General features: G+C 33.6%; 2 protein-coding genes across 2 annotated transcripts; both read right to left on the reverse strand.

Annotated features, from left to right (window-relative positions):
- Positions 1 to 121: 121 nt before the first annotated feature.
- GC5 (golgin Putative 5) lies at positions 122 to 10170 on the reverse strand. Its single transcript, XM_020370630.3, has 20 exons — positions 9771 to 10170; positions 9281 to 9439; positions 8058 to 9073; positions 7086 to 7157; positions 6366 to 6440; positions 5586 to 5700; positions 4381 to 4442; positions 4233 to 4280; positions 3519 to 3803; positions 3366 to 3425; positions 3160 to 3243; positions 3004 to 3069; positions 2817 to 2915; positions 2509 to 2727; positions 1969 to 2083; positions 1677 to 1891; positions 1432 to 1491; positions 1241 to 1354; positions 753 to 827; positions 122 to 608 (listed from the first exon to the last, which is right to left on the reverse strand). The coding sequence occupies exons 2-20, from the start codon at positions 9429 to 9431 to the stop codon at positions 588 to 590; spliced, it is 2952 nt and encodes a 983-aa protein (XP_020226219.1). The 5' UTR covers positions 9432 to 9439; positions 9771 to 10170; the 3' UTR covers positions 122 to 587.
- A 2172-nt stretch (positions 10171 to 12342) lies between these two features.
- Positions 12343 to 14232, reverse strand: LOC109808616 (pentatricopeptide repeat-containing protein At4g21065). The gene has a single exon (XM_029273684.2). It carries the CDS (start codon positions 14230 to 14232, stop codon positions 12343 to 12345), a length of 1890 nt encoding a protein of 629 aa, XP_029129517.2.
- Positions 14233 to 27869: the final 13637 nt, after the last annotated feature.

Genomic DNA, 27869 nt, shown 5'->3' on the forward strand with positions numbered 1-27869 from the left:
TTAAAAAATATCTTCTTACTATGAACTTGCGACTTGCGATATTTTGGAGACTAGTGCCTTCGACCTTGAAGTAAATGTTATATAATTCTCAATAAGTAAAAAAAATAATGAACACAAAAAATTTAATAAAATCCACATGAAATTCCTTCAACAATAAAAAATATAGCAGTAAAAAAAAACTCGTTTTAGCTAGTGCTTCTCTTTTGTTTATTTGGAACGTTACACACACTCGAGGAGAAAAAAACATATTGTCAACAAACTCAGCAAGAATATTCTTTGGATCTTTCCAAGTATGAATACGTATAAAAAAGATGGACTATACAACATTCCCTTAACAAGGGTGACTATCAGTATCTGTTGCCCGGGCAAACAAAATATATATATCTTCCGATGGAAAACCTGAAGGAATCATTCTCCAGAGGCCGAATGCACTTGTCTCCAATATATTATTACTGTACCAATGTACATCACACGCAGCTCAGAGACATGAGTCATGGTCATGGCCATCGCAATTCTCAGATAGTTGCTGAACACTACTCTTTCCGTTCCCCCAAGCCCTTTCTTCGGCCAAACTAGTCGTTACCCATTTATGTACCCATTGTCTGGATCTGTAGAAAGATGCATTAAGGTTATAAATCCAAAAATATGGATAAAAGAAAGGACTGAGCATTTTGTTAATAGTCAGAAAAGAAAAAAAAAAAAAAAAAAGATAACTAGGGCATCTAAGGAGCTAAAGATCCTGCTTGAAATACCTGGTTAACAAGCAAGTTCACTTGTTCTCTGTACATTTCCTTCAAATCTACAATATCCGCCCGAAGTTCCTCCAGCTGAACACATTGAATTTTTTTAGATAAAAAATTTGAAAAGTAGACAACTTTTCTATTATAAAAATAAAAATAAAAGGAAACATGATAGTTTTGATATATCAAAGTCTGAGGCCTTAGTATAACTACAAGCCTACAAATTCCTTTTCTCTTTTGCCCCTTTTTTTGTATTTAGCCTAGTTTGTCTAGTATTTTTCTTTCAATTGATTTCTCAGATTTTCTGGAAGGAAGAGAGTAATATAGTTGTGTCATGCTCTTGTCTGGGCTCTAGAGTATTTCAAACACAAAAATTTATTAGGCAAACAAAATTAAGAATGAGGAATATAGGCAGACCACCAGCCAGCAATCCAAACACCAAATCATGTCTAACATATTATTCCTAGAAAGAAATCGAAGGTAGGCAAAGTGAGAATTACCTCTTCATCACGTTCGCCCATCAATTCCAAAGCAGCAGAGTGTCTTCTCCTTAGTGCTTCTAGCTCTGATCGTAAGCCAGGTAATACAGCAGCCTCCACACGCAACTTCTCACACTGCAGTGTCGATATGCATATCATGGTTAATGACAAGGCATGATACCAATAAGTATAAAACAGGAAGCTAAACTCACCTCTGCTGTCAGTTTGACCAACTCGTCAGCAAGAGAATCACGAATAGATTCAAGTGATGCCTGGAAGTTTTGTTATTAAAAACAAAAAAAGTCATCATTGTGCCCCCAATGAATTATATTACAAATAAACTATAAATCCTATATTCTATTACTTAAACATTATGACAAGTTCTCATTCTCGGTGACAAGAAAAAGCTTAGCTATGGTGCCAAATATTTACAAGAAATTACGGTGATGAATCATACCAAGCGTGACATGTATGAAGCAAGTTCACCCTCCTTCTGACGAAGTGCAGCTTCAAAAGAACTGGGTGTCATGCTTTTCACATAGTAAGGGCTTAGTTCTCCTGGGTTTCTCCTCTCAGAAACACTATCAGATGAATCCAACGATGCTTGCAGAAAGTGGCTTTCTTCCAAGCTTCCCAGGGAGCTTGCACTAGAGATTTTCCGAGACAGGTTCCCTACATCATAAAGAATATTATAGAATATATCACAGGTAACTCGGTTTAGTGATGTAAATAGAAGAAGAGCATCACACCATTCTCAAAAGCAGAAGTTAGCTTTGTATTCGGAGTTTGATCTGATAATGGAGCAGAATGAACACGTGCAGTCCTCTCCAGCTCTGTTCGAGCAGCCTTTTCTTTTTCTATCTCCTGCCAAAAAATGAAGAGCATAATTCAGGAACTTTAAAAAAAAAAATTCACGACGGATAAGACAGATGGAATTCAATACCCTTACAAGTTACAAGCAATACTATATGTCTTCTTTTTTTCCATATTTTATGCATTGTTTCTTTTCCATAGTGTGCCCGAATATTCTACATCAGCTTGCTAACATATTTAATTTCAATTACCCATATAATGTTGAAAAGTCCATAATAAAAGAAGGTTAACTTTCTTTTGTAAATCTTTAAAGAACAAATCATGCAGCATGAAACTTAATCTCTCCCTTTGGCTGGTTCATTCCATTACCCACGTATAATGAGAAATGAAAGAAAATTTAAAGGGAGACAAAACAAAGGGCTTCATGTAACATGTTTAACAATGCTATGTTTGAAATCCATAATCATAAGTTCTACCTGCTGAAGAAGCTCCCTATGTATCAATGACTCCTGTAACTCTTGCTTGTGTTTCTGTCTAATGTCTCTGATGTCTTCCTCAAGCTGTCTCACACGACCTTCTTGAGTGTCAGCTTCCTCCTTTGCTGCAAGATATTCCTGCCTACTTTCAGCTGCCCTTTGTCTCTCCTTTTCAAGGGTCCTACTTAACTGAGTCTGTTCTGCTCTAAGACATGAAATCTGTAATTCATTGTTAAAGTACAAAATTAGTCATCTATTTACACAAAATTCCCATTAAAGATGTGATTTCACGTGAGATATTACACAACCTGAGCCTCAAGGACATTAACTCGAGACAAGGTTTGAGATAAGCGTTCATTCACAGATCGCTCTCTTTCCTCTGCAGTTGCAGCTTTTGCCTCTGCTTCCTGTAGAATCCATATGAAGAGATGAAGAAATACAATAAAATCCAGGGGGAAAGTTTCTAAAATTAATTTCAGAAAGTATTCTAGTGACCTGAAGTCGAGAATTGAGATTTCTTTCAACAGCAGCCCAAGCTTCAGCTCTTCTGGCATTTGTTTCCTGTTATCAGATGAATTCTATTCTAGTACAGATCCCATGCAGAAAAACAAAAAACAGCTGGAAAAGTATATTTAAATCAAGTGTATTAACCTGCATGGCTTCAATTTGCCTTAAAAGAGGCCTTGTCGATTCTGGAACTTGAGTTATCAGTTCCTCACACCGTCTTTCACTTGCCTAGAGAAATCCAAGCAAATTATACAAAAAACCAAAAGCACAAATGAAGTTGCTAAAACTTATTCGTAACATTCTCAAAAATTAAAACAATTGAAAGACAAGCAGCGAGCAGGAAAGCAGACCTGGTAACGTTTTTGAAGATCCTCAATGTCTCTGCGAAGCATATCTTCTTTGAAGACTGCCTGAAAACAGGTGAATAAAACATTAGAACTGTAAAGTAACATGCTGAGAAAGTCAACTCAGTAAAAAACAATGACAGAAAATACAACAAAAACCTGTTGTTCCCTTCTACTTAATGTTTGCCTCAATTCTTCAAGTGCCTGGACTAGCATAGATTCCCGTTCCTCAGCTTCTCTCAGACGACTCTCTAGCTCTGTTCTTGCTTCATTGTTGGCACGAGCCTCTGCTAATGCTTCAGCCTCCTTAGCAGCAGCCAAAGCATTTGTATAATATTCTTTCTGTGCTGCAATTTCATTTTGATGCTTTTCTATTGTTTCTTGCAATAACTTCTCTGTAGCTGTTTTGTCCCTCTTGATACTTTCTACTTTATTCTCCTCTACCTGGATTGCATGACATTAACCAAACAGCAGCGTCAATTAAAAGTAATAATAAATGAGGATTGTCGACCCATGCTATTCCAAAAAGAATGACACTTTCAATGATACAGAGGAGAGGATTGTCCCAACTCCACAGAAGCACCAACAATAAATCGTAACTTACCCTTAAAAATAATATGAAATTTAAATTTCATACAGTATGATGGTATTTCTACAAGCAAACTATATTATAAAGAATTTTTTTTGCAAAAGGATAAACAGCCTGAACAAGTGAATCCAAACAGTTAAGATCAAGGTAAAACAGTAAAATACAATGTATAGCACCACCTGAATTTTCTGCTTCCCAGATTCCATGATGAGTGAATATAATTATTCAAAAAAATTACCAGCAAATAAAAAATTCAGATAATGCTTTCAGAATATTTCCATTACCTGAAGTTTAGTAGTCAAACCTTTCTTCTCCTCCTCAAGATCTCTAATCTAGCTTTCATAAAAAAAGGTAATTAAGAGATTTATTACAATATGTAGGTATAGAAAAAGGTTAAATATTGTGGGAAAATACAATAAGTAGTCTGCATACCTGAGCCCTTAGTTTCCTAATTGTGGATTCTTGAGCAGCCTGCTTTTTGGAAAGCTCTTCACCTGAGATGAGAGACAGTTTAATATGAAGAAAGAGCCTCTATAATTTCCACTAATTAAACCACTACCATGCTTCAATGAATAACTCTTTAATGACAACAGAAAAGCCCTTAAGATGAAATTATTAATTAAACCACTATCATGCTTCAACGAACAGTACTTGTTCACATACAAAATTTATTTTGTAAAATCAGTTTTCCTCAATTTAACCATCTTGCTCTCCTCTAGACATTGTCCAAACCTTCCCACCAAGCCAAACAATAAAGGTATACAAGGTTGCATAAAATCTCATATGTCCATTTTAGGGGAAATAATAAAACCTCAACACAAATTTGAAACAATATTCAATCAAAATATTTTTTTTTTCTATAATCTTAGATCCCAAGCCAGCTGACAAGATCTCACTTTCCATTTCCAATTGTGAACATGTAAAAGTCGAAGCCTAGATTTCATTATTACATACTTTCACCTTCCTCGTAAAAACTGGAAGGTATGCAAGATGCATCTAGTTACAACTTAGCTAAACATTCTATGATAGTGGCCCAAGGATGCCTAGATTTCTTTGTGCTATGAATGGCAAGTTTACACCAAACTAAGCATTAATGAAAGCATCTTCAACATGCTGAATGTGGCAAAAAAAAAAGGAGCCACGTAATCAAAGTATCAAACATGCTCTAGATAACAGATTTTATAAGAATTGTCAATGAACATGTACATGTTTGGACTAACAAACTCATGACATCGAATAGAACCCCCACCCTATCAAATCCCACCACCAAACCAAGTGCAATTCCATCAAGGGAACCTCAAAGGAAATCTTTCCTGGGGCAAATTAAAGTGACTGATTAGAATTTTCAACATAAATGAAGAAATTTGATATATTAACACGCAAGAGTATAATCTGAGTAAAGGTTTTGACAAAGCATTTATTACTCTAATAACTATGAATATTCATCTTAAAGAAATCCAAAGAAGTATCCAACTGCATAATTTAGCACTATGGTTTTTGTCCCTTTAGACTATGCTGACATATATCTAAAACTACCATCCATATAACCCAAAAGAGACATCCATGACAAAAAAATGATTCTATATCCACCAAAGCTTGGATGATACAAATTTAGGTTTGATATCAGACTGCACTACCTTCTGCCATAACTTGAGTAATTATTTCATCCTTTTCTTTCAAGAGAGCAGCTGCATCACTTTTTTTACTCTGCTCTCGGCGAAGAGTATCCCTTTCCTTAGTGAGAGCATAAACCTGCAATTAAACACCCAAAACGCATAAAATCCCAGAACAGTTGTAGCTCAAACTAGGTAGCATACACTTTAACATATACATAATGCCTAATAATCCTCTTTGATAAATCACATTCTTCAAAATTCAAGATGAATTTATAACACCAATCTCCAATTCATTAGATACTTGTGTTCTAATATTGAAATTATAATACATTCACTTTGTTTTCATGGGAACTTCATGTTTATCAGATGCACTAATATTGCAAGAATTTGATTGACATCCCCCAAAAATGCAACAGCAATATCAAATCATAACTCATGCATCGCCTCACAATAAAGCATACAACTGATCCCTTTTAGTATTAAGAGAAATTTGATCTTCATCGCTCAATAGAAAGACACAACATGTGGCCTATATGGCATCTGTATCTGTGTCACTGTCAGCTATGCTAGTATATGACAAGAATCTTGAGAACATCTAAAATGAAAACTAAGCATGAAAGGGAAAATGTGAGTCTTAATAGTGCTTCTGTCATTTGTGTCATACTAGGTTAGTTTCTATGGTGAAAAAGATAACCAGAGCTTCAATGTATAGTAGACTAAACACCACTTTTGAATTATGCATCTGAGTTAAGTTACTGACAATTAAACACAAAAAACAATAAGATTTACTATAAGTGATACCTTTCTCTCGAGAGTTGCTACCCTCTGATGGTATTCCTCTCGCAAAGACTCAACTTCTGCCTCATTGGATTTTCTCTGTTCCACAATTATCAGCAATGAAATTTAAATATTTCAAAGACAATGGGACCCAGGAATGAGCAACACACAATCAAATGAGAAATAGAGGTAGGAAACAGTAACACATGCTAATTAGCTTACAAAAATAGCAAAGGATTTTCATAGAAAGATGTACAAATTACAAAAGAAAACTAATACATCATACATAGCACACAAGGGGGGAAATCCAGAAGATTAAAACATATTAGAAAATATGAGAATGTCAAAAGAAAAACATATAAACAATACATGTAAAAAAAATCATCAATCAATATTTTATCCACCTAGAACTCACAGGAGCTGAATCAAGAAGAAAAACTGGATTTTGTCATTGACAAAAAAAAATCCTCAAACTTTTAGTTTTTCATGATATTAGTTAATATTCCATGTTAGTACTTAGTTAGATGATCCACTTGTTTCCATAATGCCAGATCATGTCTTGGACAAGGCAAATAGGATCCATGGTTAGCTTCCAATGCTACATATGCAAAAATCATCAATTTAAATGTTATGTGAATGCATAGATGACATCACAGAGACTGAAAAGGTTCCCCTAGGTAACAATAAAAAGCTGTATTAAATCAAAACATTACAAGCTACTAGATTTTGAAAAAATAAATATACCTTGAAATCCTCAATCACCGCTTTCAATTGTTCATTTTCATTCATCATTTTTGCAATCTCATCAGCTTTAGCCTGCAAAGAGAATTAAGATTACAAAATTGTAATAGATATGCAACATTATAATAGCTACAGAAAAAGGCATATAGAAGGGGACCATAATTCGGACAAATATGCAACTTCTTGAATATATTGAGACATTAATAAACAAAAAAACAGCCAAATAAAATGACCTTTAGACATTAATGAAAGTTAGAAGATCGTAGCTGATCATAGATGACGAAAAGGAGCAAAATGGAGCAAAAAAGCATATTTATAAAAGAGTAAATTAGAAGCTATTTTTACACTATATAACAATCCTCATTATCTTTGATGCACCAGAAGCCTGGCAAAATATCTTGTTCCAGGGGAAGAAATATTGTACCACAATTACTCAGGCCTTAAACAAGAAAAAAAGGACAATGGGCCAAAAAAAACTTCTTAACCAGACAAAGTATCCAGAGACCACGTTGTCATTTATCATAGTTTTCACTCTAAAAATATGGCATTTAAATAAAAATGAATATATATCATAAATGCTTTTGTTCCTGATACTAAAAAGACACAAATTGGCATGTACACTTTTCAATCAGTCCATAATGCACCCAGAAAACTTATGACAAAGTGAACTAGAAACTTAATCATTTTTACACCACCTAATAATCTTCATGATCTTTGTTTGACGCAAGAGAGGCTTGACAAAATATGTTGTCCAGGAAAAAAAAATTAAAAATGACACCTAAAACCCTGAGGTCCTGACAAAGACAAAAGGTACAACAGACCAAGAAAAAGGCTACCTAGACACCATGTGAGCATAATTTTCATTCACAAAATATAACAAGATCTGAGCACTACATGGTATTTCCACTTGCAACCAAAAGAAAACATGAATACAGCTTTTGTTTCGGCAATGATGACAAGCGTTAAACAAAATACCTGAGCTTGCCTTGCAGCACCTTGTAGTGCAGCTTCCATCATTTTCATCTCCCTTTTCAGCCTCTCTAGTTCAAGCAAGGAACCTGGGTCAGACATTGTTCTTTCAGAACTCAAATGATGCTCTCTTATGTCAGTTACAACATCATTGGCAACGTGGTCTGTTTCATTTCCTTTTACGGTTGTTTCATCTTCAGGTGAAAACACTTCAGTTACCACCATAGAAGATTCATTTGGTGGAGTAGCACTGGACAAGTGTTCATTATATGATTGATCAATGTTATTGGTTTCCTCAGATGCCACAGAATGCAGAATATAAGTGTTGACATCATCTCTTTTCTCAGTGTCATCTGATGCCTCAGGTTGAACAGAAGAAATACTCTTTACACTTCCTTCTGCTTGCATCCTCTCTTCTTTTTTACTCTCCCCTTCTGTCTCGACTTGAGAATTTTCATGCCCATCACTAATACCATGTGACTCACCAGACTCGCTAGTAACACCCTCAACTAAATTTTCCGAAAGATTAGAAGGCAAGAGGTCCATCGACACTGGACTTCCAGAGACTCCCTCTTCGGCTATCTCTTTCTCTTGTGGATGGTCTACAGAATCTGAACTCTCAATCTTCTCAACAGGGGATTCAGGCAATTCAACAGGCATCTCCAGTAAGTGGTGTTCCTCCTTTCCATGATCCAAATTCTGTGCAATTGTTCCATCTGCTGACACTGTATGCTCACCATCTTCCTCTTCCTTAAGCACTTTATTTTCATCCTGCGCAGTGGTTTGTTCAGCTTCCATATGGACTTCATTATCAGTTTCAAGGGCTTTGTTTCCCTCAGCCACAGGTGCATGATCCAGAGACTCAGACTTTTCTGCCAACTTCTCACTTTCAGAGTCATGTTGAGAGGACTCATCTTTTTCAGACATTTCTTCTGTAGTTTCCTCATTTTTGTTCCCCATAAAGGCCATGACAGGATTAAATAGGGTTTTCCTCTCAGCAGGTGTAGGCCATGATCCTGCATCTGGAATACAAAAACAAAGGACATAGCTCCAATCAGTATCAAAACTGAAAACTTCCCACATAGAGAACACACATCCCATCCAACAATCCAAAACTCATATTTCACAGCTGTTAACGAACTTTGCACCTACCTCAATCACAAAACTCACATTCCGCAGAAAAATCCATTCAGAAAACAAAGAGAACGATAAGAACTGGGATTAATTACCTTCATTGCTGCTGGATTCACCCTTCTCTTCGAATCCAAGAGCGGAATCAAAGTTCTTCTCAATATTCTTCACACTCTCCTGAAGCTTATTCACGGCTCCCGCCAAATCAGGGAAGTTCCCCCACGTATTTTTTCCACTAAACCACGCCATCTCGAAAGCTACAAACCAAAACAAAGTGGAACCGTGATGCACATTACCAATTCAAAACGCCACCAAAATTCCTACTCTATTCGAATTTCAGATCCCAACAATGCAACAAGAGATAAGCCTCTATTGAAAAAGAAAAAGAAGGTCGAATTTAACCCAAGCATTATACCACACCGACAAACTGTTATGCATCTAAAAATAAACCATTCATCGCGCCGAACGGATATATAAAAGGAAATGCGAAGTAAATCTGGAATCGGATAATAGTAAAGGTTGTTGATGAATGCAGAGGGATTGAGTTGGCAAAACGATGAGATCAATAGTGAAAGACGCGACGCAAACCTTAATGGATGCGTTGGATCCAGGAATCAAATCATTGACGTGGCTTTCCAAGTGTTGGAGTTCATAGTTGAAATTATTAAGAAGTTTCACCTAGAATATAAATGAATAATCGAAAAGCGACGAGAGTTGTTGGTGAAAGAAACGTGAAATCGAAAGTGGCGTGTTGCGGGAATGGAGGTTCGATTTGATGAGCTCTGCAAAACTAATAGTATGCGTGCGTGGGATGAGGGATCCTCCTCCAACGCGATTCTAATGGTTCCCTTTCCTCACGCTGGTTCTGGTTGGGGACGAATGCAACGACGTCGTTTTATGTCTACTTCTTTTTCTTTTTCTTTTTTCCTGTTCAAATTATTTTGCTGAGCAGCGTAATTTGTTTTGTAAGGGTGTCGTTAAAGTTTTCCACTTTTCAAGGTAAAAGTGTAAAAAGAAGAGAGATGTTCCATTGCTGTTCGGTTCGCTCTAACAAACACATGCTAACTCGCGAGGGTTCAATCTTGTATAAAGAAATTTGTGAAGGCCACCTTGATTAATGATATATATATATATATATATATATATATATATATATATATATATATATCTTTAAATCAAAATACATCATTTTATTAATATAATGTATAATGTATGAAAACTCGAATTTTATAAATCATATTGATATTAAGATTGATTAAAATTACAATTGTTCCGGTATGCCTAAAAAGTCTCACATCGCTTAGGAGTCGAAGCTAAGGGTAGTTTATAAACATCTTTTCTCCTTAATCCACCGAGATGCCTTTTCAAAGATAAAACCGTGACAGCCCAACGAGCGTCAAAGCGGACAATATCTCGAATGCATTAACCCTAACGATGACAGCGGACTTACGGTAGGAACAACAATATTTTTAAATTTATTGTCTTGTATCTATTTATTATATATTATGTGAATAAATAAAGCTTTTTCATATGCAATTATATATATTTTTTACCTAAATTTCGTCGATATATTTTTTATTTTTTAATTCATAAAAATATATTATTATATTTAATTACAGTAATTGAGATCATCGTAATAAACGTATATTCTGATTAACTAATTAAGTTTTAAAGAATTTTTATTTTATATAATATGAATATATGACAATCAATTTACAAGATTTTATAAAATAAATTGATACATAATTTTATAAAAATATCTTTAATAATTATAGAATTTTTTTTAAATATGATGTACATTTTTCATATTTTTATGTTGCTATGATATAGACTATAAGGTGATATATGTATAATTATACACTTTAATGAGATAAGAATAAATTTGAGGAGTCAGGCGGTGAAGAACCATAATGTGGGATGGTAGTATAGTTCAAAAATACTTTTGTATAGATATTGGTAGAATTATTTGACGAACAATATAAACTTATAATTTAAATTATTATATATACATATATGCTTGGACAGTATTTTAATTTATCGTTGAAAAATTTTGTTGCATATATGTAAATATTATCACTGTGTTTTTTAGGAATTATAGATATATGAACCTTAAATAGTTGTTTTATTTTTCATGTGTTTTATTTCCATGTGTATATATTATTGTTTTTCATTTCATCATATTTTCTAAAACAGTCTATTGTTAATATTTTTTTATTCATTTTTAATACAGGGATAAATACAAGCAAGAAACACATAATCATGAATATTTTAATTTTTATTCTTTCTCTAAAGTAACGTACTATTTTTTTTCGATTTTATTTAAATGTCCTTTATGTATTTTGTCTAATATTTAATGTTTGTACACTGACATCATTTCGTAGTTTATTCACTTTCAACTATTGAAATAACTCATGTCAAGTCTCGTTGAGGGTAGGAAGTATGGTGAAACGCACAAGCACATTTATTTTGCTTAAGTCTTAAATGACTATAGAGCAGTGAATTAACATTTAAGAATCGAACTCACGCTATATCTCAAAACCTGAAATGGGGTGTAAGTGTTATTTACGCATCTTTTAGTATAAGAGATGGAGAGACCTGAAAATAGATTAAGGTACTAGAAACCACAAGCCGAAACAAATAGCTTCTGAACAGACTATTGCAACTTGAACTACGATTCTCTGGGCCAAAGTTAAGTCTTTGACGGATCATTAGTGAAACCTAATGAATATAATATGATCTTTAAAAATACTTGCTGAAGAGTAACATTTGTAAGAAAAACGCAAGGATCATCGATGTTAGACAGTACTTGTAAGTTAAGGCTTCGTTCTCCGGAAAGAAAAACATTGTGTATTTAAATTTCAAAACTGAAGCTCTACTATTAGCATGGAGTAAATTCTCAACTCTAAAATTACAAATACCGATTACATTAGTCCCTAAATTTACAAAATCATCAATTTGATTTTTATTTTATAAAATGTCATTCACATTTGTTTGAAAATTGCGGTGAATGTCATTTTGTAGAGTTAAGAAAGTTTTGTAAACCAAAACTAAAATTACTTGCTTATGATCTATGAAACTAAAGTGCAGATTTACAGAACTCCGATGCCAGGAGACTGTGGTGTTTCTGCAAGCCACTTATCCCAACTAAATTGCGGCTTCTTCACCAATAATCACCGCATGAACATACTCCGTGTTTAAAATGATGATAGCGATTGACGTCTCTCACAGTAATCTCCCTCTCGGTGATTTTCGAGATGAATTTGATAGCAACATGACAATCCTCACAAATTCGGAGATTCTTTGTTATCAAAAGTCTGGTTCCTGGCAATGTACTAATGAGTCCAAATGCAATAGCTAGTCTTTCACTGTGACTGCACACCATGTCTGTCTTCTCATCTTCCTCCACATCATGGAAGACAGACCCTGTATCAGGGGCATACCCGGCTTCACGCATTAGTCCTTCTAACCTTTTCAACTCTGCATATATTGCACCAGAGTTTGGGTGTGAAACATCTCCAGAAAGAAATGCATAGACCTTGTTCTTCACTTCAATCCAGCTACAAGCAATGTTTTTCTTTATTCCTTTATCTATCATTAACTGCCTCAATCTTGCAACTCCTTCCCACTTACCTGATTGAGCATACATGTTGGCCAAAATCACATAATTGCCAGAATCATCGGGTTCAAGTTCAATTAGTTTCTCTAAAGCCAGCTCTGCCAGCTTCACGTTCCCATGGGTTTTGCATGAATTCAGCAAAGCACCCCATACTCCAGAATCCGGCATTACATTCATTTGCCTTATAAGATCATATGCCTCATCCAGTTGGCCACAGTGACCAAGGAGATCAACCATGCATGTGTCATGTTGAACGGTGGGATTGATACAGTAATCCCTCATCATGAGGCTATACAATGCTCGTCCTTCATCGAGCAAACGCCCTCTACTGCAAGCTGCAAGAACACCAACAAAGGTAATATGATCCGGCTGAGCCTCTCTCCTCATTCTCTCAAACAAGTCCAAAGCTTCAACAGCAAGACCATGCATTGCATAGCCGGTAATAATTGCATTCCATGATACAACCCTTTTCTCCCTGAGCCGCTCAAACAAAACAAAGGCAACTTTCACAGAACCACATTTTGCATACATGTCTATTAAAGCGGTTTTGACCTTGTCATTGGATTGAAATCCATGTCTCCAACCAAATCCATGAATCTCCCTCCCATGAGGAAGACAGGCAATGTCAGCCGAAGATGAAATAACAGTGACTAGAGTTGCCTCAGTGGGTCTCACACCCAATGCCGCCATCTCGCGGCATAGGGAAAGCGATTCATCAGGGTGTCCATTTTGAGCATAAGCAGCCAGCATGGAGTTCCACAACACAGCATCTCTCACAGCAATTTTATCAAACACGTGGCGGGCATCCACCACAGAACCACACTTGGCATACATGTCAACGAGAGCTGCACCTACAAACACATCCCTCTCCCACCCAGTTCGTATCACACGCTCGTGAATGACCCTTCCCTCTCCAATTGTGGAGAGTGCCGAGCATGCTTTAAGAACAAATGGGAGAGTGAAGTTATCGGGCTTGAGCCCATACTCAAGCATCTGGTGGTAGAGCAAAACGGCAGACTCGTGGGGCCCATTCCAAGCATAAGCCCGAATCAAGACGTTCCACAAAAACAAATTCCCTTTGGGAATTTTGTCGAACAGTTGGTGGGCATTCCGCAGAGAGTTGCAAACGCTGTAAAAGTTGACGAGTTTGGTGGCCAAGTGTTGATTGTAGGCAATACCCAGTTGGCACAATCGAGCGTGGAGCTGTTTCCCAGGCCTTAACGCTTTGGCAGAGATACAATAGTCAAGTAGTGAAGCGTAGTAGTAGTGATTGGACGGTGATGAAGGAAATGAATCGACTTGATCGTGGAGTTGAGAAGAAAAAGGATAGTGTTGTGTGGCAAATGAGTGGTACGAGGGTGGACGTGACGGTGAAACATGGAAGAGGTTGAAAGAGAGGAATCTTGAGGTCTTCCTAATGTAATAGAAAGACATTTGATTTCACAGAGAAAAATGCAGCATTCATTTCGACCATGGAGTGCGTAATTCCTTGTTACAAGCACATATCTAGATTCTGTAATTTTTCTGAATCCGTTGAGGAATACGAAACTATGGAAACAGGATGGCTCATCATATATATTGTACACTTCCTTCTTTTTTTCTTCTTCTTTTTTTTTTTATATAAGTAACCCTCTTTTATTTTATTTTTTTAAATCTAAAATATCCATATTTTTTTTACTCATTAATTTTTTAATTTTACATTTCTAATTTTTGATTTATTGTTTTCTTTTTCTTTTTCACGTGCCTTTTTTTTCTCTCAATTTTCACATATATCTTGTCTTTTTTCAATTTTCTACCTATTTCAATAAGTAATTTTAGTTTTCTCGATTTTTACATTATTCTCTTTATCTCTTACATCTTTCACTTTTTCACATGTATCCGGATCGTAAAACTAGAATGCGATAGCATTATGGGCGGCTTCCTCAACAGTTTCTGTCAAACAACACATTTTTTCTTTCAACACTTCCTCTCCTTTAACTTCTCCACAAAACCTTAACATTAAATTTAATATTATGAAAAAGAAATTTTAGAATACTAATTTTACTATTCTAGAGTCTTTTCTATAAGTGGTTCTAGAAAACATTACATTGAGTTTGTTTTTACATAATTTTAAAAAGTATTTTTTGGAATAGTAAATTTAATGTTTCAAAAAGTATTTTTTGAAAGTATGTAAAATAACATACTTTCTGAAAAGTACTTTCCAGAATGTTAAATTTACTATTCTAGAAAAAAAAATTTCCAAAATTATGTAAAATAACACACTTTTGAAAAGTATTTCCTGGAATACTAAATTTATTGTTCCGAAAAGTATTTTTCGAAAGTATAATCCAATTTTGAAAAGTGTTTTTACTAACACTAATTTTACTATTTTGAAAAATAATTTTTAGAACATTAAAATTATTTGATGTTGTGTTTTTTAAACGTGTAAATAGGGAAAGTGCTTAAAGGAAAAAATGCACATTTGACTTGACATATTCGACAATGTCAAGAATGTCACATGCACTTGTAATGTTATCAAAAACTAGTTCTATGTCATGGATGTATGTGAAAATTAAAAGAGGAGAGAGAGCAGATAATAGTGAAAAAATTGAAAGAGGGGGAAGATAGTAATGTAAAACTGAAAGAATTAAAATTACTTACCAAAATAGATGAGTGTTAAGTCTCAATTACACTTCTTTTTGGACAAGACTTGTTGAACAATTCCACTCATTATTTGAACCATTGCAATATAATTGTTCTCTTTTTGATTCATTTTGTGTGCAGATATAGCTAACCCATAATTTAGCTAACAATACCCTAATACACCTCATTTTTGTGCAAGTATTGAGCTAGAGAATTGAGGATTGAAGACCCATAGGATTGGAAACCTAAAGAACTAAGGAGCAGAGAAGAGTGACTGCGTCGGGCGCAAGATGACCCGCGCCGGGCTTGAGCAGAACAGAGTGCCTTATCTCTGCAAGTTATATATGCGTCGGGCGCAAGACTACCCGCACCGGGCGTGATCGAGGCAGAGAGTGATTCAAACTCTCTGGAAGACATTGCACCGGGCGTAAAAGAAAATTGCGCCGGGGGTGTCCTGAGGCAGATAGTGCTCAACTTCTCTGGAAGGCCCTGCGCCGAGCGCAAAGACTTATGTGTCGGGCACGAAACCCTAATCTGACTCCCCAAGCTCGTATTTGAAGACATTTTCGAGGGCTTCTTCCTCATTCACACATTGGGCGCGTTTTAGGAGCTGTGGAAGGGATTCCCAGAGCTTGGATCCGTTCGTGTGTGGGTCTTTCCTTCGGTTCTTCATTCTCTCTTCATCTCTATTTTGTATTTACCCTCATTGTTTTGAGTGGTTCTACCCATTGTTTTGTGGGGTTAGATTGTAATCTTTACGTTTTCAAATATATATATATATATATATATATATATATATGTTGTTCATTCATTGTTGTGTATGTTTCTATTCTTAATGCTTGCTTTGGATTGAATCTCCCTTGCATGATATAGGTTCCATTGGGTGTTCGAAAATAACCATTGAAACTAGCTCTGAAACAAATGCCTAGTGGGAAATGTATCTAGGAATGGAGCTTAGCCCATTAGTAGTCTTAAACCCTAGCCCGTAATGCGGGTGTAGGTATTGGATACTCAAGGAATTGATATTCAATATCCGCACCTAGGCTCTTGCTCTAAGAGATTAGGTTTGAGTAAACTTATGGGTTGACTAAGCAATATTTGTAACAAGAGATTAAGGATTCATTAGTGTAACGTTTGGTGAAATCTGACCTCACAATCTCACAAAAATCATAATACCATTTCTACCATTTTCCACTCACAATCAAATATTTTTATAGCTTACATTCCAATAGTCATAACTTTTGATTCAACTTGCATGACAAACTATGAATTTGGAATTATTCTTTAGTCACGAATAGTCAATAAATGCTTATGTTACCTTCTAATCCCTGTGGATACGATAATTTTACTACTTGAACGACCGATATACTTGCCGTGTTTGAGACCGTTGATAGAATTAAACTGATTTACAATTACAACAAAAGTATTTCAACGGAAATCTCAACAAGTTTTTGGTGTCGTTGCCGGGGATTAGCAAGGCAATTTAGTATTTATAGCTATTTGTGACTTGTTCCTTTACTTTTATTGTTAATTTTTATTTTAGCAATGGATTCTTGGAGCTAACCTGTGTACTCTAGTCTCCCACTTTCTCTTGTATACAAGGTACTATTCGAACTAGATTGACTAATCCTTCTGAGCCGTTGTTGAGCAATCATGAGGTTGAACACAAGGCAAGGAGGAACAATAGCAACAGGAGGAAAAGGAGAATTAGAGCAATTCAAGTTGGTCACAGTCAGGCTCGGGACAGTAAACAAGCGCTTCCTGGGAGGTAACCCAGAGATCTGAACTTTGTTTATGTGTTTCTCATCTCATTCGTGTTATAGATTTCAATACTAATGTTTGTTATGCATAGTTATTTTGTGTTATATGTTGTTTTGTGTTATATGTTAATTGTTAGAATCATGCTTGAGAGGGTAAATATAGGGTACATCTCGTTTGGAGTGTGAGGAATGAGGTAACTCTGTTTCTGAGGTGGAGATAAGGCTTTATCTTAAAGAAAACTTAGGCAAATTGACCATGTAAGTGGCTACACGCCGGGTGTATCTCTTTTGCGCCCAGCCTAGTGATCAATTTTTGGTCTCTGGAACCACCACGTCGGGCGCGCTTAAGTCACGCCTGGCGCGATATCAGATTTGGAACCTCTTGGACGTTTACTGATACTAAGCCCGGCGCATCTGTTTTGCACCCGGCGCACACCATCCCTGACAACCAATATTTATCTGCTTTCAATCATGTTTCTTCATGTTCTGTTTGTGTGCTTTATGTTGCATTGTCACAGTTCATTTCCGTGTGCATCCATGTTATGCTTAATTTTGGTCTAAGGATATTCTCCATTTTGCTATATTTGCTTGGTCATCATTGTGTGTATTTTTTGTGCTCACCATATTTTTTTCATAATTACACTCCGTGACCACTCCCGGCTACTAGGACTTTCATACATATACTGGTTGGCCTGGGGACCAGGCCCCTAAGTTTGGGGAAGTAGTGGAGCTGCTGATGATGGTGGAGCAGCCCCTGGAGATGATGATGACCAGACTACATAGACAAATGCAGATGGAGTTTATCTTAGTTTACCTTTTATGTTTATCACATTTTATTTTTATGTCTTTTATTTTTCGTGATTTAGCTTTAATGTAGTTGTTTATGTTTAAAACTCTGTTATATTTAGTGTCTTTTTGGTGATTACTCTGTTGGTTTCCTTTTGTGAATATTCTGCTTTAGCACAGTTTTTAATCTTGTTGATACTTGCTTTGCTTGTGGTTGATTCTGGATTGTGGTTTGCTTGATGTTTGTGGTGCGTGTACCTTAGACATTTTCAAGTCACGTTAGATCTTTAGTTCATGACTAGTTACATACAGGTTTCAATGTTGATCATAGAACTGAGCTGAGTTTGATAATTTGTGGATGCATAGTCAGGTGAGGTTTGAGCCTAAATACTGATGAGTGAACTATGTTTAAGTTGCATGATAGACTTTGCTTGAGTTTCCCTGGTAGTTTTCTTATGTTGTGCACTTATATGATCAAGGAATTCATATTTCCTTATTTTGTTAACCATTTAAGCCAAAAAGTCATCTCCACTTTTCACTTGACCCATAGCTTCCTAAGCCTAAACACCACACCTTCCACTTATCCCGAACCCGTGAAAAATTAACCATAACATCTGTTGTGGTTAAGAGAGCAAATTGATGACATTAAACGAGTTTGGGGGAGTTGAGGAATGGGGAATTTTGGGAAGAAGAAATTATGTGGTCAGCCATTCAAAATAAAAAAATTAAAAAAAAGAAACAAAACAAAAGCAAAAATATTAAGATGCAAAAGTGTAAATATGCATCACTTAAAGGCTAATGGCTTGAATCCGGTTAAGGGCATATACTGAAATGTTGTATTGGGGTATGGAGAGGGATATCATTGTAGAAACCTTAATTGCTCTCTTAAGCCATGGCAACTTAAATCGTTGAAAAACCATAAGATTGTTACTTCTTAACCCATATTGCCCTAATAAAGACCTTGTGATAAGTGCTTGCATTTGTTTGACCATTGGTTTCATTTGGAAACGAAGAGCAAAGTTGAATCATGTGGCGTGAGTAGTATACTAGAGAGAAACACTTACCCTGATACACTAGTGTGCATAGAGAGAAACACTTCCCTAGTGAGAATGCATTCATAGATAGTCATTAACTCTTCTCAGCTCTTTGATCTCTTTTGAAACCTTTGTTTGCACCTTGTCATGTTCTATTGCAATAATTGTGACTGAAAGTCCATCTAAGGCTCATGCTTGCGAAAAGAAAATACAAGTGAACTAGGATGTAGAATTTGACACACATGCATTGCTTGTTATCTACTTGATTAATTACCTGTTGCTTGAGGGCAAGCAAGGTTCTAAGTTTGGGGGAGTTGTTAAGTCTCAATTACACTTCTTTTTGGACAAGACTTGTTGAACAATTCCACTCATTCTTTGAACCATTGCAATATAATTGTTCTCTTTTTGATTCATTTTGTGTGCAGATATAGCTAACCCATAATTTAGCTAACAATACCCTAATACACCTCATTTTTGTGCAGGTATTGAGCTAGAGAATTGAGGATTGAAGACTCATAGGATTGGAAACCTAAAGAGCTAAGGAGTAGAGAAGAGTGACTGCACCGGGCGCAAGATGACCCACGCCGGGCTTGAGCAGAACAGAGTGCCTTATCTCTGCAAGTTATATATGCGCCGGGCACAAGACTACCCGCGCCGGGCGTGATCGAGGCAAAGAGTGATTCAAACTCTCTGGAAGACATTGCGCCGGGCGTAAAAGGAAATTGCGTCGGGCGTGTCCTGAGGCAGATAGTGCTCAACTTCTCTGGAAGGCCCTGCGCCGGGCGCAAAGACTTATGCGTCAAGCACGAAACCCTAATCTGACTCCCCAAGTTCGTATTTAAAGTCATCTTCGAGGGCTTCTTTCTCATTCACACATTGGGCGCGTTTTAGGAGCTGTGGAAGGGATTCCCGGAGCTTGGAGTCGTTCGTGTGTGAATCTTTCCTTCGGTTCTTCATTCTCTCTTCATCTCTATTTTGTATTTACCCTCATTGTTTTGAGTGGTTCTACCCATTGTTTTGTGGGGTTAGATGTAACCAACGAATTCTGTTGTAATCCTTACGTTTTCAATGATATATATATATATATATATATGTTGTTCATTCATTATTGTGTATGTTTCTATTCTTAATGCTTGCTTTGGATTGAATCTCCTTTGCATGATATAGGTTCCATTGGGTGTTGGAAAATAACCATTGAAACTAGCTCTGAAACAAATGCCTAGTGGGAAATGTATCTAGGAATGGAGCTTAGCCCATTAGTAGTCTTAAACCCTAGCCCGTAATGCGGGTGTAGGTATTGGATACTCAAGGAATTGATATTCAATATCCGCACCTAGGCTCTTGCTCTAAGGGATTAGGTTTGAGTAAATTTATGGGTTGACTAAGCAATGTTTGTAACAAGAGATTAAGGATTCATTAGTGTAACGTTTGGTGAAATCTGACCCCACAATCTTACAAAAATCATAATATCATTTCTACCTTTTTCCACTCACAATCAAATATTTTTATAGCTTACATTCCAGTAGTCATAACTTTTGATTCAACTTGCATGACAAACTATGAATTTGGAATTATTCTTTAGTCACGAATAGTCAATAAATGCTTATGTTAACTTCTAATCCCCGTGGATACGATAATTTTACTACTTGAACGGCCGGTATACTTGCCGTGTTTGAGACCGTTGATAGAATTAAACTGATTTACAATTACAACAAAAGTATTTCAACGGAAATCTCAACAATGAGGGTGGAGAAAAAATAAAGAAGTACATGTGAAAACTGAAAAGAGGAGGGAAGGTGTGTGAAAAAAAAAGTGATAAATTAAATATTAGAAATAAAAATTATAAATTATAAAATTAAAGATATCTTAATTTATTTATTTTTTTATTAAAAAAAAAAAGGTGTACTTATTAAAAAAATGTGTATATATCATGAGCCAAACAGGATTACAAATAAAAAAAGGCCGAGCCCAGCTGATTCAGTAAGTTTGAGCCCGTTTTGTTGGGCCACGAAGTCGAAGAACGTCTTGCAAGGTATGAAAATTTCAACACTAAAAAAGAAAATGTCTCTCTTCCGTGTATTGTTTTTAGATAAATGACAATAATGTCATAATTATATATGATAATTGAGGAAGCAGCTTTATCATTTTCCTTTGACATTTCCCTTTCATCAAAGTGCTGTCTTTTTGTTTCTGTAATTTAGGAAGTGTTTGCAAATTTTTGATTCTGAAAACGATAATCTTTCATTTGAGGTTATGGAAATACTTCCTAAATTACAAATGGTCGTCTTTATGATTATTTGTTTTAAACCTAGACTGAATTTCTAATATTGCCACATATTTGTTAGATTTTAATGGTTTCAACTTACAAAGGACAAATAATCTTAATTTTATTTTTCGTTTGGTTACTTTCTACAAAGGACAAAGAATCATGATTTAATTTTTCGTTTGGTTTGCTTCTTGATTTTTATATGTTTTTTATTAACAATTACAGAGAGTATTACTTTATTTTCACTTCAATTGACGAGTATATAAAGGAATTTGTATACTTTGGGCCAATTTGATTTTAGAAAATGTGTTTTATTTTAAATTTTCTCAATAATTATTAAAAATGTTATTTTATTTTTATTTCGACGATAATGGTAAAATCAATTGTTTTTTTTTTTTATTTTTTTTAACAAACCATGGTATTATTTAAAAAAAATCATGAATTTTGATGGAGTTCACTTCTAATCGATTTATATTACAATATCTAGATTATTTATCATAAACATAAATATATTAACATGTTCACTTTTTTTATTAATTATGAATTTTTATAAATAATATAATTTATCTATTCAAAATTATTTTTATCAGATAGATTCTAATTTTATATATATATATTCATCTGTATATATAACACAAATTGAAATACCAGTGAATTTATGAATAAAACTAAAAAAATGAAAAGAAATAAATGTTACTGTTCTGTATTTCTGTTGATAATATTGTTGTCGTTTACTGTTTTAGCCGTTTCTACTCATTATTATGTTCCACTTGTCCTTGTCAAACTTGGTAGTATTTCAAGAAACTCTGAAACTGTTATATGGATAACATTCTAAGGTTATTATAATGTAAACATATGCAGTTTGGTAAATTGTTTATTGTCAACAGCTAACTGTAAAATTGCCTGGATATAAAGGTCACTGTTCTTTGAATGCAGGTGGATCATGAGAACACATTAATTCCAAGTTGAATTTGTTGACCAGTTGTGGAACAGATAAGAGACAAATTTAAGGGCAATAAAAATATAGATGAACAATAATAGAATAGCAACTCTTGTTTAATGCATAATCACATACATAAATTATACAAAAATTTATTTGAATTTAAAATCTTACAAAAATTATACAAACTTCTAGAAATTTATCTTGTGTGCGTTTATAATTTTTTGACAATAATTAATTACTACTTTTATGATAGATATTTCATATTAATATTAAGATTAAAACAATAAATTAAAATATATATATATATATATATATATATATATATATATATATATATATATATATATATATATATATATATTTGATCCATATGGTAAAAGAGGTGCCAACTTGTTGCGGCAAAACCAACTTGGTGACCAAGAAATCCTAAATGACTGACCCCCCCAAAATCAATTTATTAAAGTACCCCAAAAAGTCAGTTGGTTCTCATCATTCCTACTATATTATTTGGTATTACCCCCATATTCATATTTTGTTTCTCGTCATTTCTGTCTAATCCTAAAGTTGTAGTTGCTTTGTTTTCTACGTTGTTGTTAGTCTGAATGATGATAAAGGCATCAAGAATTTTGTTAGTAGATAAACCTTTCAGTAGTCTTAAAGTATGGTCCAGTAAAGGGCCCTACCCTTAATCATTATTCTGATTGCAGTTGCTAACTTCAAATATTGAAGTTTCCACGACTATTTTTCTTTTTTTAAATCTCAAAGAAATATGCATATAAAGACTTTATGAGAAATTGATTTAAGATAAAATTTTAAGGGGAAAAATGTAAACCTCCTTTAAGAAGGAAATTAGATTAGATTGTAGTTATGCAATGTTTGGATCTGCTACACAATTCTGCAGTTTATTTGAACTTAAATCATGTCGACTCTTAATTATGTCCGAGCCTTGTTTAAACATCAACTTGTGTACATGGATGTGTGGTGTACCTTGGTAATATAGCTTTGTGTAGAAAGCATTATTTAATTCATGATACAATATACTTATTCTTTTTTTATTTCTAAAAGGCAAATACAAATAGAAAGAGTTTATAACACCCACATACTTAATTCAACTAATTTAGCTTAGACTCCTTTGATCTAGTACTGATTGAATAAACATTTTCAATATGTCTTTATCATTTAATGTATAGTAGTTAATCTCTTATGAACTACAATACAAACACATATAACACATACAATACACACAACATGGATACAAATATACAATTTGTTTTAAAAACATAATACATGAACACGACACTTTTTATACAATGTATAAAATTAACATAAAATTGAAAACTTCAACCACAATATATATAGAGAATTCCTATTTTTTTTAAATGAACGCGATCGTCCTTGCAGACATAATAGAATGCTAAAATTTATCTATTTATTATGGTATTCGATCTAATTATTGTTGGTATATATAAGTGTTAAAAAAAAAACAAAAGTAAAAGAATTATAAAAAAAATGCAACTAAAAGTATTCAAATTGTGTCTATAGTATTCAACATGATGCATACAGTGTAATGTATAGCAGTGTCCATGCTTCTTAGATAACTCTTCTCCACTATTATATCTAGCATTGTCTACAAAATTACAATATCCTTGGAGGGATAAAATGAGACAGATTTTCTATAGCCACATATCATATAAATGGGGGAGTTATAAGGTACGTAGTTTAGGTTGCATGGAGGAGGGACAAAGTTAGAGTGATTAAAAGGGAGTTGGCCGAGTTCAAATTTCTCCGATAAAAATAAATCATTAATTACTAATAATTTTTTTTAAAAAAATGATATGAATGAATCGATACAAAATTATTATAGTTTAATTAATAATTTTAAATTTGACTAATAAGTGTGTAATCAAATTAAATATATTAAAAGATAAAAAGAGAATTTCTCTATTTACAATATATGACAATTACTTCATGTGATAAATAACTCTCTTTTTTTTTAGTTTATAGAGATTATAGTGATGATGTCTATATAGTTTGAATATAAAATTATTTACATATTATCTCAATTTTTTACTACTAAACTTACTCGAATGATTTACATGTGCTACTTATTAAAAAAAAATAGTAGGAAGGAGACTATATAAAATAAAGGATATTGCATTGTTTTTGGCACACCAATTACATTGATTGATACTCTATTTATAGTAGATGTTACCCATAAGTATTGCATGACTTTTTCATTAACATACTACTTAAATGAAATATAATAATTCAACAACTCTTCAAACACTGAATCTTTACATAAGAATAATGACTATTAATGCATAGTAACTCACAACCCTCCATCTCCTAACACGAATATTAACTCTTCATCTTGTAACCCTTTATTATTTTATGCAAAATGAGAGTATTTTCTACTATGTTCCTCCACAAGTTTAATATGGTGAGACGATGAGAAGAGATGGAATGGGTATGGCGTAATAATTAGTACTTACATGACCTCAGTTTCAGCAATGGCAATGGACAAGCTAGTGAGCATTCATGCATGAAAAAGTGCACAACAGCGTCGACATGCTCTCTCTTTAACACACTGTGCGTCATGATTTCGTTTTTTGAATACATGCAAATGCTTTTCATTTCAGTTCCATGATCATGAGGCATGACCTTCTATTTCATCTACTCTTCAGAGCTAACTGTCTCTCATCAAAGTTCGATGAAAAGGTCTCAGTTTCTATACCTACAGGAGTTCATCGTAAAGTTTTTTTTTTTTTTTTTAATAATCGCTGTGCACTGTACTCATGACATCCATTTTTATTTGACCCAACGCATTAAACATCAAACTAGATATATATCATTATTTTGATTTTGTGGTTATTATGTGGCGGGTCAATTCCTTAAATTACGTGACGTGATGAAATTTACATACTTATATCTAGGTTGTTAGATATTCCTAATGTTGCTTGTCTTAGCCAATGTCGGTTAGTATATAGGAAGATGCTCATTATATATGTTTAGTTAATTTGTGTGAATAGGTGAATAGGCTCTTGTTTATTTCATGCACGGTATTTTGGGAAGGAAGAGCATAATGGATAAAATTCGATAGAGTTGTTGGTAACAATAACTTTAAATATCGGAAAAAAAGACATTAATAAATAATGAATAAATTATATAAGTAAATTTCACATAGTATCTTAATTTTAATTTCTAACACTTAAGATTGATAAGTCTTTTGCACTAATATATTATTCAAAATCTGCAATTTTATCTAATATGATATTCATACTTATATTTAATTTTCACTACTAAAAAATGTTATTTTTCTGTTAATTTTTTTATAAAAATATTTGCATATTATTTTTGCGAATTTTATTGTCATTATAATTTTACAAATTTATTTGTAAAATTATTATTAGAAATTTCTTACAAATTTTTTTATCAAAAATAATTTACAATTTTTTTTTTTGCAAATTTTGCTACAATTTTAATGATCATAGAAATTTTTTCTATAGTAAAAATTTGTAGAAAATATTGTAAGAATTTTATTTTGTTTATTGTGGATTTTCTTGTAAAAATAAACTTACAAGTAATATTTATTAAATGATAAAAAAAAAATTTGCATGTAACTTTTCTTGTAGATTTTCCTGTTAATTTTAATCCGCAGAAAAAAATTATATACATAAATTTATAAGTTTAAGAATTAAAAGATTTTTCTCAAGTCCTACATTGATTAGAAATAAAACAATTAAAGAGTATATAAGTTGACTCACCTTACAAGTTGATTTTATATGGTTGAGTGTTAGACCTATAATTTACAATCTAAGAACTTAAAAGATTATCTATCACATGTTAAAGGCGTGGAAGCAAATTTCTTAATATTTCGGATGAATTCATTGTAAGCATTCGAAAGTTGAAGAATTATTATTAGAAATTGTACAAAACTTACTTCTGAATAGTAATTTCTTTGATTTTTTTGGTAAGAAATTTTTATTTAGAATTTCTTGTAAGAAAATTCACAAGAATTATTAGTAGAAATTTCTTGCAAATTTTAAAATTCGTAGAAATATATTATCCACGAAGATATTACCTAGAGATAAAATTTCTCAAAAAAATTTGTAGGAATGACATTTTCTATAAATTTTTATACAAAATTCACATGAAAAATCGCATATAATAAGAGAAATTATAATAGTGTTAAACAAGATTCACTTTTTTTTTTTTCTGGAAGTGTGAGAAATTCTAGGATTGTTTCTAATCAACTTCTAAAACTAGTGATTTAAGTATCTATAAATCTAGTTACTAAATCAATGCTGATATGGAATATGTAAGTGCTAGAAAACAAAATTTCAGTTAGTGTATGTGGTTTAAGCCTATAATTTAAGATAGTTTCCTTGTTTTGCTGTTGAATTAGTTGCTATTCTTTTTGCCCACCTGCCATATAATATTACTACGAATTCAATTCCTGAAAAGGAACGTGTTTACTCTGTAACTTTCAAAGACGATGTTTGTAATCAGGTTCGAAGAAAAGAGAATCAGTGTTTTCCATATATAACAGGATGAGGATGAAATAATTAAAGTATAGAGAATCCAAGTAGTTTTAATTATTTCTTCGGGTCCATTTATAAGAGTTTAAATTAAAATTATTCTTGCTGTCAGAAAATTAAAAGTATTATTTTATTTTATTTTATTTTTGTAATAATTAATGTATCCAAAATATGTATTCTATTTTTTTTATCAAAAAATATTTATAATTAAATAAAATTTCTTAATTCAATAAATAGTTAGAAAAATATAAGGATCGCATTAATATCAAAAGTAGTTTTGAAAAATATATAAATTCAAGACTAATTATAACACTAATCAATAACTTGCCTAATCTTATAGAATCTAATATATAATTAGGATAGCAGCGATTATTATTGCTATAAGCAAACATAAGTTGTTATTAAAGACATGGCATTTATCAGTAACACATCATATGTATGCTTTTGTGCTGATTATTATGAACATGGGTGTATCATTTTCCAAGTGACTTAAAAAACCTTGATTTTCAATTTATTACGATTACTTATGTTGTATGAGAAAGAAGTATGAAGAGTACTCCCACAACTAGAAGGGGTGGCGAATAATAATAGCTAGTTATAATTTAGTTTCACCTCTTGATCGATTGTTTTTTTCTCGTTCCTTGCGAGTCTCCCATATTTAAAGCCTGCTGCTTCTACTTTTGTGACCCAAAACTAACCTTACCTAAGATAATGACAAAGGCTTGAAAACAATGAAAGCAATATACGTCTTTCCCGTTGGAGTTTTTGGTGTTTCTGAAATTGCTTTCCTTAGTGGAGGATCAAAAAGAGTGAGGAATTTAAGATGAAAAATAAAGTAAAGAGATGTAAGAAAGTAACCTCAAATCAATTAATGTATTTCTCTATTAGGTTTGTGCTCGGATCATGTGATTGCTGCAAGTTATCTACCGTTCCCAACCACCAAAAAAAGGAGAAAAGAAATTTCAGGAAACCAAAAAAGAAAACATTATGGCTTACATGGTTTGAATAGCAGATAAGCTTAATCATAACCCACATGACACCAAAACTTTAATTATGGAATGTGATGGCATGTGTATCTGACAAATAAGTAGGTCTGTCATCTTTGTCCTTCGTTGTCACAAC

Source organism: Cajanus cajan, chromosome 10, assembly GCF_000230855.2.
Source record: "Cajanus cajan strain Asha chromosome 10, NIPB_CcT2T_4, whole genome shotgun sequence".
In the NCBI taxonomy this organism is placed as follows: domain Eukaryota; kingdom Viridiplantae; phylum Streptophyta; class Magnoliopsida; order Fabales; family Fabaceae; genus Cajanus; species Cajanus cajan.

Bases quoted from the DNA above. Each gene is read 5' to 3' on its own strand.
- GC5 (XM_020370630.3), bottom strand. From the start codon at position 9,431: ATGGCGTGGTTTAGTGGAAAAAATACGTGGGGGAACTTCCCTGATTTG. The intron at 3,804-4,232 runs GTAATGGAAATA...CATGCAATCCAG, and splicing joins GTTTGACTACTAAACTTCAG to GTAGAGGAGAATAAAGTAGA. The intron at 2,084-2,508 runs GTAGAACTTATG...ATTTTTTGGCAG, and splicing joins ATAGGGAGCTTCTTCAGCAG to GAGATAGAAAAAGAAAAGGC.
- LOC109808616 (XM_029273684.2), bottom strand. From the start codon at position 14,232: ATGTCTTTCTATTACATTAGGAAGACCTCAAGATTCCTCTCTTTCAAC.